Genomic DNA, 22,205 nt, shown 5'->3' on the forward strand with positions numbered 1-22,205 from the left:
GGTAGATTTCAGGAGACTCCTGTGGTCTACCAGTAGTGTTTCCCCAACTGATCAGGTAAGTCCTGGCCACGCTGGGGGGTTGAGCCACGCCTAGTCATGCGGACGTTGGCTCTGAGTCTGGCTTCTTAGAAGCAGACTTTGGTGCAGGGGTCTCATCTGCAGATCTCAGCTGTTCCTTCTGTTTAGCTAGGAACTGCTGAAACATCTCCTGGAGGTCGGCTTTGGTCAAGTACTCACCTGCGGACTTGTGTTCGGGACCTACCTGTGGGCGGCGCTCCTTAAACCTTCCACTGTTCCGACCTGCCTGCCGTTGGTTTTGGTTGGGCCACTTCCTGTCTGATTGTCCAGACCTAGGCGGCCAATCAGCACCCCCCTTCCCCTGTTGAGGAGATTGGGACTGCTCTCGCGGTTTAACAGGTCTAGGTTTAGCAGATTTTGGCTTAGTGGGTGGAGCTTCTGTGCCTTCAAGCTCCAAACGCGGCTCGGCGTCGGGAGCTAGGTGCATGACGCGGTGATGTGCGTCAGGCTTTTGGGGCTTTCCGCCGGCTTCCCAAGCCTGTTGAGCGTATCTCCTAATCTCCTGAGTTGTCAGTTTTTTCATCCGACAATACATTGAGACTTCGGAGCGAACACACTCGTGCAGGTTGTGAATGAACAGGGATCTGAAGGCAGGGTCTTCCTCGAGCCCAGGGCCGTTTCGACCTTGGAAATAAGCACTTTTGAGTCGGCGATAATACTCTCTGGGGGGTTCGTTCCTCCCGTGTTTGATGGAGAAGGCCCCCATTGTAGCTGACGCAGAGTCTGCATACGTGGCGTATTCATCTCTCAACGCTCGGCAGAGCGAGGAGTACCGATCACGAATGTCAGGTGGTAGAGTTTCCATGAAACCGTGCACCGTTCTAGATGTGGTTTTCCAAATTAGCTTGAGCTTTTCCCTTGAAGAGGGTGCTGGAAGATCAAGCAGACAACGTTCTATCTCCCTGAGATAATCGTCGACGTTGGATTCATTGGTGTTAGGATCAAAGCGTTCTATGTCTTTAGCTAGCGATTCAATTTGACGTACACGGAGCCCTGACTCACGGTACGGCGCGTCATCCTCTGACTCTGACCCACGGTCTGTCTCAGAAGGCGCTGGATATCGCTGGTGTGCTCTGGGCTCCCAATGTTGACTCCTGGGGCCCAAATCGGGGTTCGGCATGTTGTGGCGGGCTGCTGGCACGTCACGTGGGTGTCTTGGGAGGTCCTCCTCCCGGGGCACGTCTGCGTAGTGCAGCCTGCGTCTTTCAACTGGGGCTTCTGCGTAATACGCTCTGTCCGGGTACGGACTGGCGTATGATGCTTGGTCATGCAGCTGGTTATCGGCATGCCGAATACCGGAGTAGCTAGGATGGGTGGATGGTTGAGGTGCAGCTTGGGGTGCATAACCCCAATCGGCACCTTGCACCCTTCGTGGACTGGGGGAGCGGTCTAAATAGAGGTGCCGCTCAGCTGGTCGACTTCTCACTGATTGAGAAGGCCGTGAAGATGAGGGTCCAACCTGGGATTCGAGGGTGAACTGCTCTCGGCCCCTAGGTGGTCCTGAATGCCCTATAGTGTGTGTAGGGAACGGGGCCGAAGGTTGGAACAGATGAGCTTCATCTCTCCCCTGCGGCGTGCGTCCGTCCAGAGAGTCCTGGTGTTTCCCCCCTTCCCACTGTCTGTTGTCATCAGCAGAGGGGGGCGGGGTCTCCTCCCCATCTTCCCCAGAATCGGTGCGGGTGTCGTCTTCCTCGATCAGCCTTCCATTTCGCTGTTTTTCAGCTAGCATACTCTGGAGGTTCATGATCTTCTGACCACGTTGGAGTCCTCTCTGATAGAGGATCAGGGCTAACTTAGCTAAGTGAACCTGGATTGGTTTTGTACCATCCGGGTTTTCTATTTGATCGATTACAGCTTCTAGCTCGACGCTACGCTGTTCTTCAGTGAAATCCCTAGAAGGGTAGTCGGGTTCTCGAGCAACCGCGACCAGTTTGGACAATATTTGTCCAGAAAGTAGGCCAGGTTCATAGTCGTGGGCCGCAGCGCCACCTGGTTGCTGGGAGTTGGTCAGTTCACTACTCTGTCCCTCCATTTTAACAACCGAACCAAAAATAGCCTAGTAGAGCTTCTGCAGATAGCTCAAGCTGCACCTTTTGGGCAGCAACTGCTAGCTTTGTAGCAGAAAAACACTAAATTAACCTTTGTGCGCACAGGTTTTAGCGTTTTAAGATTGCACGGAATGCCGTGACTGATGCTTAAAATACTATTCCTTTCAGTATTTTAGCAAAAGCTGGTGCGTTGCCGTAGCAACGTCTTACAACACTTGCAGTGTTAAATATGCTAGTTATTCCTTCAGAATATTAGCAAACAAGGTGTTATCAGTCTTTGAGTGAAGGTTTCAGTTAGTTACAATAGCCACTGTGAGTTAAAGTCGCTAAATTAGCAGTTAATTTTAGCCTAAAAGGGTTAGTCAGAATTACTTACACGCTGCACCTTTAATGAGGAACTGAATTTTAACCTAAAAGGTTAGCCAGAATTAATTACACGTTGCACCTTTAAGGAAAAACTGAATTTTAACCTAAAAGGTTAGCCAGAATTAATTACACGTTGCACCTTTAAGGAAAAGCTGAATTTTAACCTAAAAGGTTAACCAGAATTAATTTACACGTTGCACCTTTAAAGAAGCACTGAGTTACTGGTGAGAGTTCGATGCAGCTTCCTGCTCAGCGAAATCAGCACCACTCTGTTGCTGGTTCAAGGCTGAACAACGGATTATTTTTAATTCAAGCTCTTTGGATTTATTTGTTTGTTTGTGCCGGATAGAAATCTCTGTGTATCCAAGCCTCACACGGGGCACCAATAAAATGTTGGGGTTATTAGGAGCGAACAATTCGTAAGCTTTAACTTACTTTTGGATTCTTCAATAAATTCTGTAAATATGGAACTATTTACTGATTTATTAATTAATTAAGATATTCTTAGATATCTTCGGGGCACCACCCTTTAATTAGAAAGGGAAATGAATCCAAAACTCTTATCAGTCTTTCTTGAAGTTCGTAGAATCCTCGGAGCAGAGACTTCTCTTCGACACAACAAAGCTACTGGAGACGAAAATCTGAATTTTATAACATTTAATTAACAATTTGTCAAATGAATAAACAGTGGAATAGATGAATAATAACCGTGTGATATGATTGAAGATGGATGTGTTTGCATGTGATGGAGGATGTATGAATGGGGTCCTTTGTTCTCACAAAGGAGTAGTGTGTGTGTGTGTGTGTGTGTGTGTGTGTGTGTGTGTGTGTGTGTGTGCGTGTGTATGGATTCAAAATGGAGTCTTGAATACAAGATGGCTGACCCCTTTGTCTGGCTAAAGTGTGGGTGGCAACTTGCACTTTAACTTCCAAAGCACTTAGAATCAGTAGTAACTTAACCTTAAATCACTCAAAACATTTCAGAAGATCATGAAACAACACAAAAGATTAATCACAAATTAATATCTTTTAGTTTCAGCCTGGCCATGACAGAAACCATTTTAAGATACCAAACAATGATCAATAAGCAGTTTATTCTTTCAAAATGACCCGACGGACGTGTTTGGGACGAAAGAGGAAAACACGAAGCTACTTTTTAAGCAATAGCGTGGTTTTATTGCTTATTCTGGACTATAGAGGAAACGGGAGAAGAAAAGGAGAGAAAAAAATGAGTTTTCTGATCACCAAAGCAGCAAGGCGTCCCCCGCTGTTATGACTTGACGGTTCTCCGTTTTTCTCCGCAGTTTCCAGCGTCATCCGTCGGTTTGATGCTTTCTCCGTTGTTTGGCGTTCACGAGTGTTTCTCCACGGGCTGGACAGAGACAGCAAAGTTTCTTTCTGTGCTGAGTTATAACTTACAGCGTGCTTGATGGAGTTGTTGCTTTCCTCCGCAGTTCTGTGTCCTCAAACATCAGCTGGAGGGGAGCAGAAACGAGCAGATCTGATGGGCTTGCAGTTTAGTTTCCAGCCGTTCCGTGGGCTCAACTTGGCACTTAGAGCTTCCGCGTGCTCAAGTTGTCGGAGCGTTGACAAGCGTGTCCTTACCGCCAGGTATCCTGGGCAAAAGAACAAGGTTTCTTTGTCTCTGCTGAAGATTTATGGTCTTAGTTTGCGGGAAAAGCTCCACGGCTTCCCGCACATGCGCAGAACGTGTTTCTGGTACTAGGCGGTGACGTCATCACAATGCTTCCGTGTGCAAAGCATCATGGGAAATGAAGTTTCTTGGCGCTGATGTGATTATTTGCTTTTCAGAGCAATTTAAGCACAGTCATTTTGGGGAAAATCACTGCATAGTAATTTCCTCATGAGGTCAGACCTTCAACACCCACATTCAGCATCACTAAAGACCTGCTGTTTAAGTTTTTCTTGTGCTCCTTCAAAATAAAATCTGCTAATAAAAAAAGCAGCCATGATGCACAGTTATGATCACTGTTGTGGGTGGTGAAGGTTAATAAGAGATGTGGCTGAGGTGAGGTGAGGATTCTGTGGTTTCATGTGAACCAGAGCTCTCAGAAACCTTCTTGCCTGAGGAGATGATGCAGACGTGAAAAGCCTGGATGATCTGCATCTGTCACGGTGCTGGTGCATCACGTCACACCATCACCCAGCAGCTGAGTCTGCCATCCTGCAAGGACACCAACATAAGTCAGTAGTTGCAAACCCTACAAAGTGCAGTTTGGTTTGAGACGTTATTTTAGGTTTCATTCATTTGGTTTGACAGGTTTGGTCTACCTGACCTTTGTTAGAACCTCGCAGAACCTCTGATGTGGTTTGTCATCCCTGTGACAGACGATAAAAAAACTGTAATAGCAGAAGTTAGACTGCGTTCACCATGTCTGCATCATTGTGGAGGTTCAGGAGCTCAGCAGATGTCAGATGTAGGAGGACATCAGGGCTCATACCTAGTGCCCTTTTCTCTTTGACTTCCAGATGTCATGAGGTCTTCTGCACGCTTTTCTTGGGTTGTTCAGCGTCATGGTGTTCCAGACTGGTCAATCTTCCAGTGATGCTTTACTTCATTAGTCTGTTAAACATTAAATGAAAGGCAGACACTTTATATTGTGGGTATTGTAAATTAAATCAGATAAAATCAGCGTTTAATCAGTTTTGTTGGCGTTTGTCAAAAAATACAATTTCTGCCTAGTTTATAGTTCAAGAGCCCTGATGACCATAAAAGTTTGCAGAAGCATTCGGGACTCCCTGTCCTCTGAGCTTGTAGAAGTGTAATGTGGACTTAAGCACCTTGAATGAACCCCAACAATCAGACAAAATCACCTATAAGTACCGTTCTTATTCTCTTTCCTCTCGTTTGCTTCCACTGGTCTCAGTCTCTCATCTCTCTCAGCTTGTTCTCTTCCCTGCAGCCTTCAGTCTCTCTGAGGCACCTCTGGGTCATGGGAACTCAAAGCTGTGCGTTCGACCCCATGCAGTCGACACTTAAGTCCATCTGGGCCTGTTTGCTGATGCTCCTGAACAACGAACACAAGTAAAACGTGCACCTGGAGTTTGTTGACGTGCAGTCCATCTCCTCTGGAAAGTAGGGCATAGTGTAGAGGCATGCTGGGATTAACACGCAGCATGATACAAAACTCCATGACCCTGAACGATCGGTGATGGATTAAAAAGATGGTTTTGTTCAAATAAAAAGACTAAAATCATCTTTTATACTAAAAGGACTGAAGCTGAACAAAAGCCAGCTACGTGTTTCATTACCTGTCTCAAATTCTAATTAACTTTAAGAAACACTTAACTTACACGTCAGTGGGAAAGATGTGTCCTGTGTGCAGCATGGACGCAGTTTTGACTTTAGAAGTGTGTGTGTGTGTGTGTGTGTGTGTGTGTGTGGGGGGGGGGGGGGGGGGGGGGGGGGGGCTAGAGGCTCTTTTATGCAATCTCAGGACTGCAGACCTGTCAGGTACACAGGTGGCAGGAACGACCAATCACACGTTAGCAGTTATCAACAGAGCCAATAGATGAGCTTCTGGATGGTTCTAATGGGAAACGGGTCCTCTTGGACCTAGTGCATACCAGAGTCTGTTTCATTTAGTGTACTGTTGGGTTTGGACTGTGAAACGTGCAGGGGACAAAAACTAACTTTGGAAAAAGTGGAGGGGACATGTCCCCTCTGTCCCCCCCCCAAAAACTACGTTCATGGTGTGTAGTAGGGCGCAGGACCATCGCCCCCCCCCCCCCCCCCCCATCTCCTTCATGTAATCACATGGCTCCACGTCCTTCTGTCTCACACATACATTTATTCTAACCCTAAACTTTGTTTTCTAAGTTCTTTTAATTTCTGGTTATTGAATTTTTCAGCCACGCGTCCAGAATCTCACGCAGACTCTTACTTCCCAAGTGTTCTGCTGGAAACATGATGTTTCAGGATTAAATGTTGCACACCGTTGTTGTTCCGGGACGCGTTTCTAATCCATACTCCACAAATGACCCAAGTAAACACGTTTTCTGGTTTAAACCACAACAACGCCATGGGCACCACCAGAACCCCGTCCAGCTCCCACACTTGCAACCTTCCAAAGCTAAAGAAATGATTACATGATTGAGAATAAATCCCTGCCAAGTAAGGAATGACGAGATTAGCAGATTAGCTCCAGGCCCTGAAACCAGATTATGATGATGAAATGAGATAAAAGACCCAAGAAAACGTGAAATCAGATTGGATTTGGTGGGAAATGTGTTGTTTTTATTCTATAATAAACGAACTAATCCCATCAGAGCTGGATTAAAACTCATCTATTGAGTCAAATATAATAAATGTTTGTTTCTGGTTTCCCGGTGAATGTTTTGCTCTTTGATGATCAGAGGCTTCATTTGGTAACTCGCCCCAAGCACATGGGAGCTAATCAGTGGCAGCAGTGTGGGAACAACACTTATTTTCCCACAGTTCTTCACTGTCAGAATCAGTGTGTGTGTGTGTGTGTGTGTGTGTGTGTGTGTGTGTGTGTGTGTGTGTGTGTGTGTGTGTGTGTGTGTGTGTGTGTGTGTGTGTGTGTGTGTGTGTGTGTGTGTGTGTGTGTGTGTGTGTGTGTGTGTGTGTGTGAAGAGTTTATGAGTGACAGTGGCTTGTATTAGAGTTTCTGTGTTAAAGCCACGTCATACACACATCTTGAAAGGGAAATGTTGGAGTCCCACCAGGTGTGTGTGTGTGTGTGTGTGTGTGGGGGGGGGTCGGGGTGTGTGTGTGTGTGTGTCCCATCTTTGTGTGCAGTGTGATGACCTCTGCCCTTCTCTGTGTTGCAGCAAGACTACACTCTGATAGTGGAGGCGTGGGACAAGGACAATGGCACACACAGCAACGGTAAGCCCCGCCTCCTTTTCTTCCAAGGTGTCCCAAAATTTATTTAATATTAAACTAACGAACAGAAACAAAGTCAGTTCTGCTTAATCCTGGAGCTGGTGTTGGTGTGTCTTCAGTCAGGTCCAACACACACACACACACACACACACACACACACACACACACACACACACACACACACACACACACACACACACACACACACACACACACACACACACACACACACACACACACACACACACACACACCTAACTGAGAATCATTTCTTTACCAACCTTTGGTGTTTTGGGACTGTGGGAAGAAACGGAGCAAAGACACTCGTGCACTGGGACAACATGCACGCTCACTGGGATTTGAACCTAACACCTTTTTGCCAGGTGGCTGCTGCTGCCATGCTGTCCATTCATTCTAGGATGTAGAAAACATCTGGTTACCTGTACGGATTACCTGATCATCACTGAGTTCCTCCATCTGCAGCCTTCAGGCTCGCCCTACGGTCCAACCCAGCGGGTGTCCGTTCGACGGTTCAAGTAGAAAAACGACCAAACCAAGCTGTCCTACGTGAACTAGACTAACACTGGTGATGTTTTTGACAAACAACCAAACATATGTTCAGTCTGTAGGAATTGTTTTTCTGAGAATCTCGTCTTTAAATCTAATCTCATTGTTCAGGAAACACCAGGGCCGCCAGAAGACATGAGGAATGATCGTGTTTACGGCAGACGAGGGGCTCGTTTTAGCTCTCTTCATCTGCTTAACGGGAAAAATCCCAGAAATGTTGTCAGAACTGAACTGTGTGAATTGGAAGACGTTGGAGGTTCTGAGCTTGATTGTACTTTATGCAGCTTCATCCTGTTTACACACGCACGTCTGATTTCCACTAATCCTGGAAGGAAGAAGGTTAATGGAGGATAGATCTATGTGATTAGATCTATGTGATAATCTTGCGTTAGATTTTAGGAGAGGACGTCAGAACAGTGACTCATTTTAGCTTTGCTTATTGCCTGCTTGTGTGGGCATCTGCTACCCTTGGTATACCTGCAGCTGGACTTGAGGTCTACTGGAGACACTTCAGTCCGTGGTCCCTACCAGAGACCACCATGCCCTGCTGGTGACCAGGGCTAATCCCCCCTGCATAATCATTTAGTCAAATAAAGATCCTGCACATTAAGTGAGTTTCTGGTTGCGTGCGGTCACACCCACGTCTTGGCCTGGGAATTCCTGCATATTGAGAATTACTTTCGACAGACGTCACAAAGCAGGCAGCAACCTGCAGCATCCAGTTGGGAGTTTTACTTTTACAGGTGGAGCTCGCATTAGTGAGGTGGTATCATAATTATGGAGAGAGGGAAAGTCACTTACCTGTCCAGGTGCACGCAGGGATCGTTTCCACGAGACGTCCTGCTCAGGTTGTTGTTTTCCCGAGCTTTGAGGGTCATCGTGAGAGTTGTGGGCCGTGATGACAGAGGCCTGCAGGATTTGTATGTGAATAAACACGTGCTGTCTGAAGTTTATTAGCGTGGTCTCACCGCTTCCAACAACACACTCCTGTTTCATCTGAACAACCAGGAGTTCCAGCACTCACCCCGGCTTTCCACCGGAGCCGTCAGCAGCACGTTACTGCAGCAGCACGTCATAGCTGCTGATAGGAACCACTGTGGTCAACAGAACCTTTTCCACCGGAGCTGTCAGCAGCGCGAGTCGGCCGCGTGTCAGGAGCAGCATGTCGCGGCCTTTACGCGCCGGTTCTATTTTCTACGCGCGACGCCTCTGAAACGGGTCAAGTTCGACATTTTTGGGGAAGGAAAGACAGGAAATCGGACGCGGAAACGGAGAGAAGCTCCCGAGATTTTCATAATAAAGAAACGTACTGCCTTCCGGTTGCTTTACTTTTAAAAAATAGTTACTAACTGTGCGTCCCCGTGAGAAGCTATCACCTAGCTAGCGGTCTCCTTTGTTTTTCAGGTCCGTATTGGCGATTATAAAACCGACAGAACATAAAACACAAACCTTTTGGAGCCATGTTGTACTTTTCTCCTGCTTGTTGTTGTGTTTACTGACGAAGTCACTTGTGTGACTTCGTGCTCTGTTGGTGACAGCTGCTCCCCTGCTGCTTCGCGTCTCGTGGGAAGGGCCAAGCAGCAGTTTACGCGAGCAAGACACGCTGCTGCAGTAACATGCTGCTGATGGCTCCGGTGGAAAGAAGGGTTTGCTGACCCAAGGAATTTCATATTAACACTTATGTATGGCTTCCCGAAGGGCCTCTGTTCAGAGAAATAGAGTCCATGTCTGACAGGACTGATGAGCTAACAGCTAGTTGTATCGTAGCATGAATGCTGGCAGTTTCAGACTAGCCATTAACTTATCAGTCCTATGGGATATGAACTGTCCATGATAACCCTAACTCAATGATATTGGTATCATTGTGCTTAAACAGAAGTAGCTTTTGAAGAAGCTCCACCCCTTTGTGACTCAAACATCCAAGCACATGCGGCTGTAGCTTCTCGTGAGCAGGTTGGAAAGGCTGTTGGAGGAAAAGTGTAAACAGAACCCACAGAGGTTGTCTGTGCTTCAGGAAGCCCTCGCCTGCCTTAAACAAAGCCGACGGGACAGGGCTGAAGAATGGAGCTGCTGTCGAACTACGTGAGCCGGTGCATTGTTGGCGTCTGTGAAGCAGAGCGAGATGTGCTGATAATGAGTGCATCTCGTGTGTCTATCAGATAGAGGTAGAGAAAAGAGTCAGCGACGCCGTGCAGATAAACAAGGCTTCTGGAGGCGGTCAGCATCTTTATTCCTGCAGGACGACGATGGACAACAATCACAATGAAACATAAAACACTTTCTAGTAAACCAGAAGCATTTTCATTACCATGAGCTTCTGCTTCTGACCAAAGAACTGAGCTCCATGTTCACCATTAAAGCTGGTTCACTTTCCTTTACAGCAGATGCTGGCTGTTCTCCAGAATCACGAGAAGTTAAACCTGAACACCACCCCTCATGAATATCATCCTAAAGGGATGCGTTGCAACTCTTTCATCATCTTGAGTCGTTTTCTTAGTTTGTTCTAAAATGACCCTTTACAGGGCTAGCCCAGCCCCAGCACTTCCTGTGGCCAGAATGTTTCACCTGAGCCTGGTGGGCCTCTCCGCTGGGACTTAGAGAACATCGAGCTGACCTGGCGCTGCAGCCTGGTTCCAGATTTTTTTCTGCTTGTTTTAGATCATAAACACTGTTTTTTTCATGAAGTGACGAATCACTCCCGTGGACACTGAGGAAGGCTGGGAGACGTTTCAGCTGTTGGATTAAGGTTTTAAAAAGACGAACGCACAGCGAGGAGACAGGTTTTGTTTTCGGTTCTACAAACAGACACTAGAGGGTGCTAAAAGCAATCCTAAACCCCCCTTTGAAGGTCTAAAACTAAGCTAAGAATAAAGTTGAAACTCCCCGAAAACAATTTAAAAAAGTGTTGTTATTCTCTGGAAGAAAATAAATTTTTTTTAAATGTTTATTTACTTTTGTTATCAAGAGCTGTGCCTGGTCGTTTAGCTGTAGAACAAACCCAAACCATCAACCCTCCGCCACCGTTCCGACAGCTGCTGCAGGTCTGTTGGGTTTTCTCAAAGCAAGCTGCCGTGCATTATGGGTAGAAATCTCTGTTTTGGTCTGATCTGGAGATGATTACCAAATTAGTCAAATCTTTTCTTTGTGCAATCAAAGTTTTACAATAATGTTTAGAGATGTGGCGAAGAACTGGTAACCTGTACAAGGAGCAGCCCACCTGCTGGCCCAGGGACTGCTGGAGATGGGCACCTGCCCCTGTGACCCTGCGTGGACAAGCGAGTATAGATAATAAATGGATGGATGTTTAGAAACGGCAATGAAACCGTCCCAGAGACGGGGATGATGTGAACACACACCTGTATGCTCCAGACCGCTACACTGGAAAGCCGGACACGTGTTGATGACTTTCTGCTGCTTAGCTCATTCGTTTCGTAACGTACAACCTGAGACGGTCTACTGCTAAGGTTCGGTGCTACAACGATGAATCAGCTGGACTTTTTTGTTTGAATGAGTGGTTTTTCTGTGCTGATTGACTGCAGCATGAGTGATGTTCTGGCACGGCTCCTCGTTCCAGGTGTAAAAACGACTTCGCCAGGTAGCAACACCTGGTGTTTGATAAAGCAACAGATTTCACAAGAGGCCTTTTGCAGTGAAACTCGTGTCTTGGTGAAAATGCAGCTGAAGTTGCTCATGCCCACATGTCTGATCATAGTTCACAACCAGCTAGAGGAGACAGCCAGAGAAACAAACGTTCTGTTTTTAATCTGGATTATTCTTAATTTCATTATTAGTTATTGAGCAAACGGTGCTGGTAATGAAGTGAAACGACATGCTTGGTCCCGAATAACACACTCGTAATCTACGTGGGAAATGGCTGCAGCTGTTCACAGCTGATGCGAGGTGAAGGTAAAAGCCTTGACTTAAGGTCAAAGGTCAGCATTGTCACAGGCTGCAAGTTGTAAAGGAGTCGTCGAGCCGCAGCCCCCCCAGCGAAGCCCTCCTGTTGCGTCGTAACTGGTCACGAGTATCCAGAAAACCCAAATGATTGGAGTAGCGTGTCGCCTCATCTGTGAAACAGGCTTCAGACAAACACGCTGCTCTTGACACCATCAGCTGCTCGGATCTGAAGCACCTCGTTGTTTATGTAAGCTAGTCTTAAGTGCCCCCCCCCCCCCCCCCCCCCCCCCGGCTCTCCCTAGTAACAACGGTCTCTCTGAGCGTATCTCTTCCACTTCAGAGGGAGCTCATGATTGGTCTATATTTTTATATCTAATTGCTGGAGATGAGCAGCCGTGAGTGAGTGCCTGGGTGGTTCAGGTGGGGGTGTGGGACTGAAATCTGTGGCAGTGTGTTAGCTCGCACTGAGACTGAGGAAATCAGGACAGCGTGAAAACGGAGACTCGCTATCGGAGGTTTTTACGCTTTAGGAAAGAATGCACACAGACACCTAACAGACTATATTAAAATAACATTTCAAATAAGTAAATAATCTAGTTGTTTGATTCTAAAACACATCTGAGTTCATCTAAAGGTCTTAGAAGTGGTAGAATAATGAATTTTGCTCTGTGGAAGAAAACAATTCAGACCCTCCTGTTGTTTTGTTCTTACGTTAGAGAGCAGCTTCACTAATAAAACCACTTTAAATGAATATTCTGTTCTAATGGGTCACTCTGAGTGTCTCATGCAGGCTGAGCATGAGAATAGTCTCCTACACCTATCTCCTGCAGTAGCTTCTGATAGAAAACAGACGGTGAACCTCTAGGTTTAGAAAAGCCTGACAGATCTACGTCACACTGTCACCAACATTCATGGACTCACCCATCTGGACTCACGACGGGGAAGGCTGTTGTTGGTTTAGCGTCCAGGGAGCAACAAAGAACGTCTCTGCTAGCAGATGGTGTCTGTTAGCATTAGCAACTCCACCACACAGCAGAACTCCTCCAGGCGTGTGTTCTAAAACATCAACGTTGCAGAGCAAATGGTCAGTGGTAGAGTTGCTGTTAGCCAGTCAGAGCTTAGATGTCCAAATATCAAGAAACGGGTCTCCAAATCCTGCCGTCTGAAGCTCCTTCCTCTGTCAGCTGACTTAAACGTCCTGAAACAGCGTGGGATTTCCCCCCGGTGAACAGCTTACAAGGCATTCATGCAAAAGATGTAAATTGGCTCCAGGCTCACACTTACTCTCTGATTTAATGTACAATCTAATACAAATTGTAAGGAATAGTCAAAAATTTTGTTTCTTTAAAAATTTGCTCCAATTATTCATTATGGTGCCTTTAATGGTAGCTAGCAAGGATTATTATGAGTAAACTCTATATTGTTGTTATTTATTTTCTTAGTCCGACAGCTTTTCCGCTGGCTCCCTTTTCTTCCACTTTTATTGTATTATTGTAAGTCAGATTTAACAAATGTTGTTTAGACATAAGACACATGACAGGAAGATTCACTCAGTCAAAATAAGGACAGATGCACATGGTGTCCTCTCTGACTTGAGGTCCATTAAGGGTTTTGCATCTTTAATGGGTGCAAATAAAACATTTTCTCATCCATCTTGTGTGCAAAGACCAGGCAAAGGGACATGTGCACCTCAAACTGCACCTAGGACCAAAAAGCATCTCTCTGCTGATGGCACTATGCATGCATTTAAAGGCAAACCTGCCCATGTTTGTGATGGACGTCCACTTAGAGATTGTGCAGTGAGACAACATAACTTTATGGGCCAGTTTATCATCAGCACCATTTGCTTTGTAAATCTGACTGAGAAGGAGCAGAATTTTGGTGCAAATGATGCACAAAAATGGACTAAAAGTAGCTGCTGAGCACAAATCTGAGCTTCTGTGAAGTCACTTTGCTTCTGCTCCTTGTGAACAGGCTAAAGGGGTTTTCCTATGTCACTCTTCCTCGTCTCTTATTATTTCCTTCCTGGCTCCGATGGAGTCCGGACTGAACATCCTGAGAGAGCGAGGGGGCGGTGGAGGACGGAGACAGAAAAGCGTTTCACCAAGCAGGAAAACTGAAAAAGCTTTTTGGTTATCAAGCTCTGGCAGACCTCGCTCCAACACCCTATGTTTGTGTTTTCCTAATTTTCCTATTCTTTTCCCTCTTCTCCACTTTTCCATTTGTATGTAACAAGGGGAAGTTTGACAGGAGGTCACACCCCCCTCTGATCTGTGTTAACAACTGGCATTCTTCAAAAGCTTTATGGATGGTCTAAACACCAGGTTGTTGGAGGTCAAGTCCCACAACTGGAGTCAGCTTGAGTCACTTGTGGCCAAAAAACGGACAAGTTTTATATTGTTTAATGTATTTATTTAAATATTGAGCATATTTTATTATCATTTAGTTTTGTAGGTGCTCCACCGGGATCCCTCGGAGAGCTGCTAATGTTCATCTTGAAAGTGTTTCTTCTCATGTTTGCAGATGACACTATGCTGTATTTGTCTAATTTAAAGTTATTGTTATTTTTTTATTGTTTTAAAGATTTGCTGCTTTTGTTTTTGTGTCCAGATGATGAACTTCTGATCGAGCGAAGCATCCACAAAGGAAAGATTAACCCCGGAGAGGAGAAGCAGGCGGTGGAATTCAAAAGCTTGATTGCCACCATTAAATATACCATCCGCTTACGTTGTAACGAAAACTACTATGGCATCAGGTGCAACACGATGTGTCGTCCCCGCGACGACTACTTTGGTCATTTTGTGTGTGACCAGTTTGGAAAGAGGCACTGTATGGAGGGCTGGAGGGGAGAGGACTGCAACACAGGTGAGGCAAGGCATTCCTTCTTGTGTGTGTTTGAGTCTTTTTCCTTTGAAACTGAAAGAAAACACGAAATCACATTTGTTTCTGCAAATATGTTTTTATGATCAAACTCATCAAAAGAGTGGCAAAAAAGAAACCACATGACATGATGAAGTTGACCAAAAGGGAGCTATTATTCAAAAATAAACTACATGTCAATTATATTTTTTATTAATACTAATTTTGTTGCTTTATTTGCTTATTTGTGAGTCAATGAATTCTGTTTAAAACATAATTCACACTTTTAGCAGCCAAAAAAGATCACAGTGTCTCCAGCTTTTACTTCCTCGCTGCCTTTTCAGAGGAAGCTGACGGAAGTTCATGTGAAGTGTAACTTAGTGAGAATTTCAAGAATGTTGTCACCGTTCAAAGTCCCTTTACTGTCTGCTGGAAACAGGAAGGAAGTCAAGCTTTAGTGAACAAAAACATGTTTTTGACATAAAAGATTTGTATTAATGCATGTACTCTTTTCCTCTGAAGCAATCTGCAAACAGGGCTGCAACCCTTTACACGGGACGTGCAAAAAGCCAGGGGAGTGCAAGTGAGTCAACTCTGTGTGTGTGTGTGTGTGTGTGTGTGTGTGTGTGTGTGTGTGTGTGTGTGTGTGTGTGTGTGTGTGTGTGTGTGTGTGTGTGTGTGTGTGTTGTTGTCCATGCATGTAAAACATGATCCTTTTTAGATGAAACCAGACAAAAGCACCATTTCCTCCATCCCAGGCTTTTAAAATCTCTCACATCTCCACCTTCATTCTCAGCTAATCTCAGATCCAGAGGTCATTGTTCTGCTTCTGGTTCTGAAGCTGGCCCACTTCTGCCCACACACAAAACAAGAGGCTTTCATTCTGCTACTCGTTTCCTTTTTATCGTTCACCAGTGGCATCCCCCACCCATCCACAGTCGCCCTCTAATGTCTGCAGCCCACATCACCTCTTCCTCTCCAGGACCCTGTTATGGCTAGTGGATGCATGTTAAAAAAGGCCAGAAGCTAAAAACCCACACGGCTCTTCTCCATCGTCCTTTGACAGCAGAAAGCTTTGTTCTGGAGAGAGCGCCGTGCTAGCTGGGCCCAATGTAGACGTTGAAATTGTTTCTAAATTACATTTTACTAACAAAGGCAGAATGCACATATGTGTTTACATCAGCAGGTGGTAGAGTTGTTAAATTTAGTTTGACGGAACCATTTGCTTCTTATGCAAACGCCAGAGGCTCTTCTGCCTCTATAGACACCCAAACATAAAAAAATCCATCCTGTCAGAGTTTGGAGACAGGAATCACGCACGCTTCTACGAGCCGTTTGAAAAAGTCACAATGAGAAAAATTCACGTAGAACATCTCCTATTCTGTTGATGTTGGAGGAGCAGCAGCTCTACACTGAGCCCCAGCGCAAATTCAAGCTCCTCACCCACAGACACATAGATGCCCTGTGGACTGGCGCTGCCTACTGGAGCTGTCGTAGTGGCCGTCCGCCATTTTACATGGGTCTCCATTTGCCCCGAGTGCCTTCGTTTCTACTGAGGAAGGTGCTTACTCAACTGAAAACGCATTTTATCGAGCGTTTTCACAAAATCAGACACAAGGCATGATAATTTAAATATAAATATAATCCCATGTAACCGTAGGCTGCACATAGACGGACATAGTTGTCCACTCTGCATTAACTTTGGAAAGTGAGAAGACCCATCCAATATGGCGGTGACGCTGTCATGCTCTCCAGCACCCAACAGGGCATCTAACATGACAGTCCTACATCCTCACCTGTTAGCAGCCTATCAGGGGATGAGTGGGCGTGACCAACTCCAGCTTGCTTTCCTAAAGTGACAGAGCCCTGAAACGGCTCATTCTGGAAGGTACTGAAACTGTCAAGAGTAAAACTGCTGAAAATCTTTTACACGAGAGGGATTTAGAGAAAAGAAATTCATGAACATGTTTTGTGTTGACTGTAATAACTAAAAAAACAAAAGTTATAATGTCGCCTTTAAAGTTTGAAGTGACTTAAAACTAGCCATAGCTCAGCTTTGAGAGGTTTTATTCAGCAGAGCTGTAGCCGATCTTCACGCTCAGTCACGTCACATGATTAGGTCGAACTTTGCTTCCCATCTGAAGATCTTTCGCAGTCGTGTGCAGACGAACATGTCTCAAAAGTTCAGAGACTCAGCAAATACACTAAACCCCCCAGAGCCGAAGGTCTGAGAACGTCAGAACGGTGGAGAGGAGTGAAATGTTTAGGTTTTTATAAGGACGCAGGTTTGATTTAGTCATAGGAGCTCATAAATAATGAGGCTGACATTTCCCATTGGAAATGGCCAGAGGACGGGCAGAGAGGAACACCCAGGAATGTGTCTCAACATGTGATCAGAGGCTTCGTAGCTACGAGGAGCACACACACACACACACACACACACACACACACACACACACACACACACACACACACACACACACACACACACACACGCACACACACACACACACACACACACACACACACAAAAGAAGACAAGAAGAGTCTCTGTGTTAGTGATTTATGGGGGAAAGTCTGAAATAATCCAAACGGACACGAGTTCCAGAAAGATGCTTTCCCAGTGAAGCGAAGAAAGGGAAGAACATTTTCCTTTGGGGTCTTTTAAACTTTGGACATTATTTGTTGTTTTTAGCGTTAGCTAGCCGTTCAATAAGGCAGTTTTTAACATTAAAATCCACAGTTCAAGTGCCCTAAATTTAGGTTTTACCTTTAAATCAATCATCAGAAAATGTGTTCTTTTAGACTAAGCGGCTTTTTGACTAGCAGAATTATTCCAGGAGGTTTTAACTAAACTGGTGTCATTAATGTAAACTCTGTGGAGCGCTCGCTTCAAAAAAGCCAAACAACCATCCTGTATTACTGAGTGGTAAAAATAATGCTCAAAACACTGCTAACTGGCTCTTCTACCAATGAAATCAGATTAGGGTGAAATTACACCAGATAACCAGCAAAGTTAGGGAACATTTACAAAGACAAAGCTGAGAAACCCACAGAGAAAAGCATCTTCTCCTGGCAGAGGAGAACCAGAAATGTGTGTTTAGTGTCTTGTTTCTTCCTCGCAGCGCATTCACATCCTACTCTCCCTCACGTGACACTAAAACTGTAGCTAGGCAACAGCAGGCTAAGTCCGTCTGCTGGATTCGGGCGCGAGACTTTGCTGTAAATAATTCAGTGGTCCCACATGCACACACGGCCTCTCCACAAGCCCCTCCACCTCGGGCCCGGCCCACCGTCCTGTCCTCTGGGTGTGGCGTGTCTGAGGGACGGCGTTAAACTGGCTGTTGTGGGCAGGCGGGGGTATTTTAGGCTCTGGCTGGCCCCCAAAGCCCTCTTCATTGATGGGACGTTGCTGGGTATGCCACCCCCTTGGCTTGTGGCTGCCGTTCTCCCACACAGCAGCCAGACAGACTGTCCACTGGTCCACCGCTGCAGCAGGGCTGACAGTGTGCAGGGCAGCGCCGCCGACCACAGAGCCACACAACACACACACAACAATGCAGAGCCCTGTCACACACACGCGCGCACACACACACGCGTACTTACTGTATGCTCACAGGAGCACACATTTATGTCTTCATGCATTCAGTGAAAGTATGATTTACCTAATTAAATCTGGGAACAAAAGTAGACTTTATTTGTGTTATACGTAGAAATGTGTCCCCAGTTTGAAAAGGGACCATATCACTGAAAGCGTTTTACCATGTGATAATGCTATTTCCTCATGAGAAACACCCCCAAACCTGGTTTTAGCTGCATTCTTGCACTTTCCTGCCTCAGCTTTTGGTCCATGTAGAGATTTTTCATGCATGGAGGAGAAAGTAGCCCACATGCATCACCAGTCTGAAGCTGCTCAGGTCTTGGTTCTGAAACCTGGATATTGTGATTAATTACTGCTGCATTGGGGACAAAACACCGCTGTAAAAACCACACGTCCTGTCTACAAAGACACATGTAATGGCCTGCACAGGAAATGTGTGTCAGCATGTAGTTTTGTGCAGGTTATCCTCCCGGTCACTGCAGTAACCGGTTTTTCTTCTTTTTCAGCTGATTTCAACTCTTTATTGGTAAACTGTTTAAAATATAAGGACTCTTTTGTTTTGTTTTTCACTTTGTTTATTAGCCAGTGTGAGTCCATGTGAGGTGAGCAGAGTGTCAACTGAATTGCTGCTTGGCATGACCGAATTCAAACATCTTTAGAGACATAAAATCCATTAATTTTCACCCATTTATCCGGAGTCGGGTCGTGGGGGCAAAAGCCTGAGCAGGGAGGTCCAGACCCTCTCCCCAGCCACTTGGGTCAGCCCCTCCGGGGGGGATCCTTGGTGTTCCCTGCCCAGCCGAGAGACATAGTCCCTCCGACGTGTCCTAGGTCTTCCTTTAGGTGTCCTCCTGGTTGGACACGCTGGCTAACCTCATCAGGGAGGGGTCCAGGAGGCACCCAAATCAGATGCCCGAGCCATCTCAACGGGTTCCCCTCGATGTGGAGGAGCAGCGGGTCTACTCCGAGCCCCTCCCGAATGACTGAGCTTCTCTCCCTACCTCTAAAGTAGAGCAGCCACCCTGCAGAGAAAACTCATTTTGTCCTCTTGTGTCCACTATCCTCGTTCTTTCGGTCACTACCCAAAGCTCGTGACCGTAGGTGAGGGTAGGAACGTAGATCGACCGGTAAATCGAGAGCTTTGCCTTCCAGCTCAGCTCTCTCTTCACCACGACAGACCGGTACAACGCCCGCATCACTGCAGACGCAGCACATATCCACCTGTCGATCTCACGCTCCAGCTTTCCCTCACTCGTGAACAAGACCCCGAGATACTTAAACTTAATCATTACTAGACAAAGTTATTAAAAACCATTATGGAAGCTCCAAAGAGCCACTTTTGGCTCCAGAACTGCAAGCTTCAGAGCCTTGACCTGAACCCAAACGTGCCAAGCTGAAGAGTCTTAGTGAAACACTCTTCAGGTCCGATCAAAGAGCCTTCTGTCTTGTTTCCAGCTCGCCATCAGCACATAAAACCTCAAGGCAGTAGCACATCACCCCTGTTTGATGGGCATCTGTTTGAGTGTTTTTGAGAGTCGGAGGAGGTGGGGTGGGGGAGCTGAAGAGGGAGGTGGGTCTCTCCCAAAAATAGGCCCAACGGAGAACTGACAGGACAGGTGGGCGAAATTACCACAGGCCTTGGAATAACAGAGTGCTGCCATAAACCAACAGATTAGCTAACCCTTCGCAGGCCGACTAACCCTCGCTCCGCAGAACCATCCGCTCATTCCTGGTCTGACCTCAGCCGAGCGACAGAGGAGTAGGGGGGGGGGGGGGGGGGGGGGGTGCCACAACGAGGGGGCCTGAAATATATTTTGTGTGCCACCATCAGCTTCATTTATAAAAAAGTTGATGCCTCCAAAAACATTATTATTAATAATAAGACGACTTAAATAACAGATAAGCAGTTGTACCGACTGAGACTTTTGTGAGGAAACGTCTGGCAATAGATGGTGATGAACAGGACTGATGAGCTAACAGCTAGTCTAAAACAGCCCAAAACAAGGAGTTTTGTCATCTTCTTACAACAGCCTGTACAGGTTCAACTGGAAAATTAGAAGATGATGTAAACGTTCATTCATTTCAGTGATTGACTGTGTCTGGTGCTGAAGTGCTGCAGAGATCAGAGATGATCTTTTATGGATCAGTGAGGAGAAGTCAGTGTCACAGGGTGGGTTAGGGTTAGGGTCAGGGCCTAACCTTCTGTTCTAACCCTAACCCCACAGATTGTCCGCAGTTAGTGCTTTTCAGCCTCAAGTTTTTGAGGAGAAGCAAGTCAGTCAGCGTGTCCAATGGCATTTAAGTACGTCGTAATGTCCCATGTGTTTTTGCTAACACGGCAACATTCATGAAACATGTCTAAATCCAGCAAACAATCAAAGAAAGAGATGCTTTAGATCATGTTCTTGCTGCTTATTAAAAACTCCATTTCTCCAAACAGAGGCTGTTCAGGGCCTAAAATGGGTGAGATCATGATTATTTGTCATTTCCACACAGAAATGCACGTGCAAATGTCCAAACACTTAGATGGACCATCTTCGTTAGATCTTGTTTGACCTGTGGCTAGAACATTTACCGTTGGTCTGCAGCTGGAAAGAGACAGAAACGTGTAACAGCTCCGTCTTTTGGTTGAGTCCAAACAGACTTGGTGTTAGCATGGTTCATATTAGCTGTTCTGAGATCTGTTTACCAGTGAAACGCCGCCAGTGGCTTCCCTGCTCATGGGTCTAGCTTTGTAGAGCTCTTGTTCCAATTATTCATGCATATCTGTCCTGTACGGCGCGCACACACACCACACACACACACACACACACACACACACACACACACACACACACACACACACACACACACACACACACACACACACACACACACACACACACACACACACACACACACACACACACACACACACACACAGACTTCAGGAATGTCCTCTGGTGGTGTGATGAAGATGTCTCAGCTCTGCAGGGACATCACACACTCCTCTCTGTGGCTCCATGATGTGCAAGGACTGAAGTAATCACAGCTTTATTTTCGTGTTTCCTCGTGGTAAAAAGTCCGGCTGAAGCTGCTAACGCTTTCTCAGATAGCTTGTGATTAAAGGCGTTCTCTGAAAACGAAAACAAGCTAACACCTTTAGCCGCCGTTGGCCTCGCTGAACTCCTGGTTCTGACTATCGGAGGCAGGAAGGATTTTAAATGTCAACCTCACAGAAAAAATATATTTTTAATCAATATTTCTGATAATTATCAGTCACTCTGAGTTTTGCACACAGGCTGAACATGTAAATAGTCTCCTACACCGATCTCCTGCATTAGCTTCTGGCAGAAAACAGACGGTGAAACTCTGGGATTAGGAAATCCTGACAGATCTACGTCACACCTTCGTGGACTCGCCCGTCTTGACTCACGATTGTTGGTTTAGCATCCAGGAAACAGCAGAGAGTGTGTCGACTATTAGAAGCTAACTGTTAGCATTAGCAACTCCACCACACAGCAGAGCTCCTCCAGGCTTGTGTTCTTTGTGGAGATAAAACATCAACATTGCAAACTGAGTCAGTGGTAGAGTCATGTTTCTGTTAGCCAATCAGAGGAGGGATCAGGAAATAATACCGCAAGTCCTGCGTCTGAAGCTACTTTCTCCTCCAGCTGACTCGTTGACTCACAAGGCATTCATTCCTACTAGAGACCACTGTGTTAAAATATGAGCTTGGTTTTATCCAAAGTTCTGGATTTGGTCAATGACGAGTCTCAGCATCGGTCAGAACACAACTAAATGTGTGACAAAGAGGGGCCTAACCTTCTGTACTCGGCTGTGGGGCTGTGCCACCTACGCAGAGCGAGGGAGGAAGGATGTAAGTGGAGGAGGGCAGAAAGAAAGGAGAGAACCCAAACAAAAACCAGAACGTTTGAAG

At 46.0% G+C, this 22,205-nt stretch overlaps 1 protein-coding gene across 2 annotated transcripts in view; it reads left to right on the plus strand.

The window, feature by feature from the left end:
- LOC107391631 (protein jagged-2) overlaps positions 1 to 22,205 on the plus strand; it is a 65,318-nt gene that overhangs the window by 23,293 nt on the left and 19,820 nt on the right. For both annotated transcript variants that reach the window (XM_070546926.1, XM_070546927.1), the window contains exons 3-5: positions 7,308 to 7,365; positions 14,437 to 14,691; positions 15,208 to 15,268. In XM_070546926.1, coding sequence (XP_070403027.1) covers positions 7,308 to 7,365; positions 14,437 to 14,691; positions 15,208 to 15,268 — 374 coding nt within the window. The remainder of the gene's footprint in view (positions 1 to 7,307; positions 7,366 to 14,436; positions 14,692 to 15,207; positions 15,269 to 22,205) is intronic.

The sequence above is a fragment of the Nothobranchius furzeri genome, chromosome 18, assembly GCF_043380555.1.
Source record: "Nothobranchius furzeri strain GRZ-AD chromosome 18, NfurGRZ-RIMD1, whole genome shotgun sequence".
Classification (NCBI taxonomy): Eukaryota; Metazoa; Chordata; class Actinopteri; order Cyprinodontiformes; family Nothobranchiidae; genus Nothobranchius; species Nothobranchius furzeri.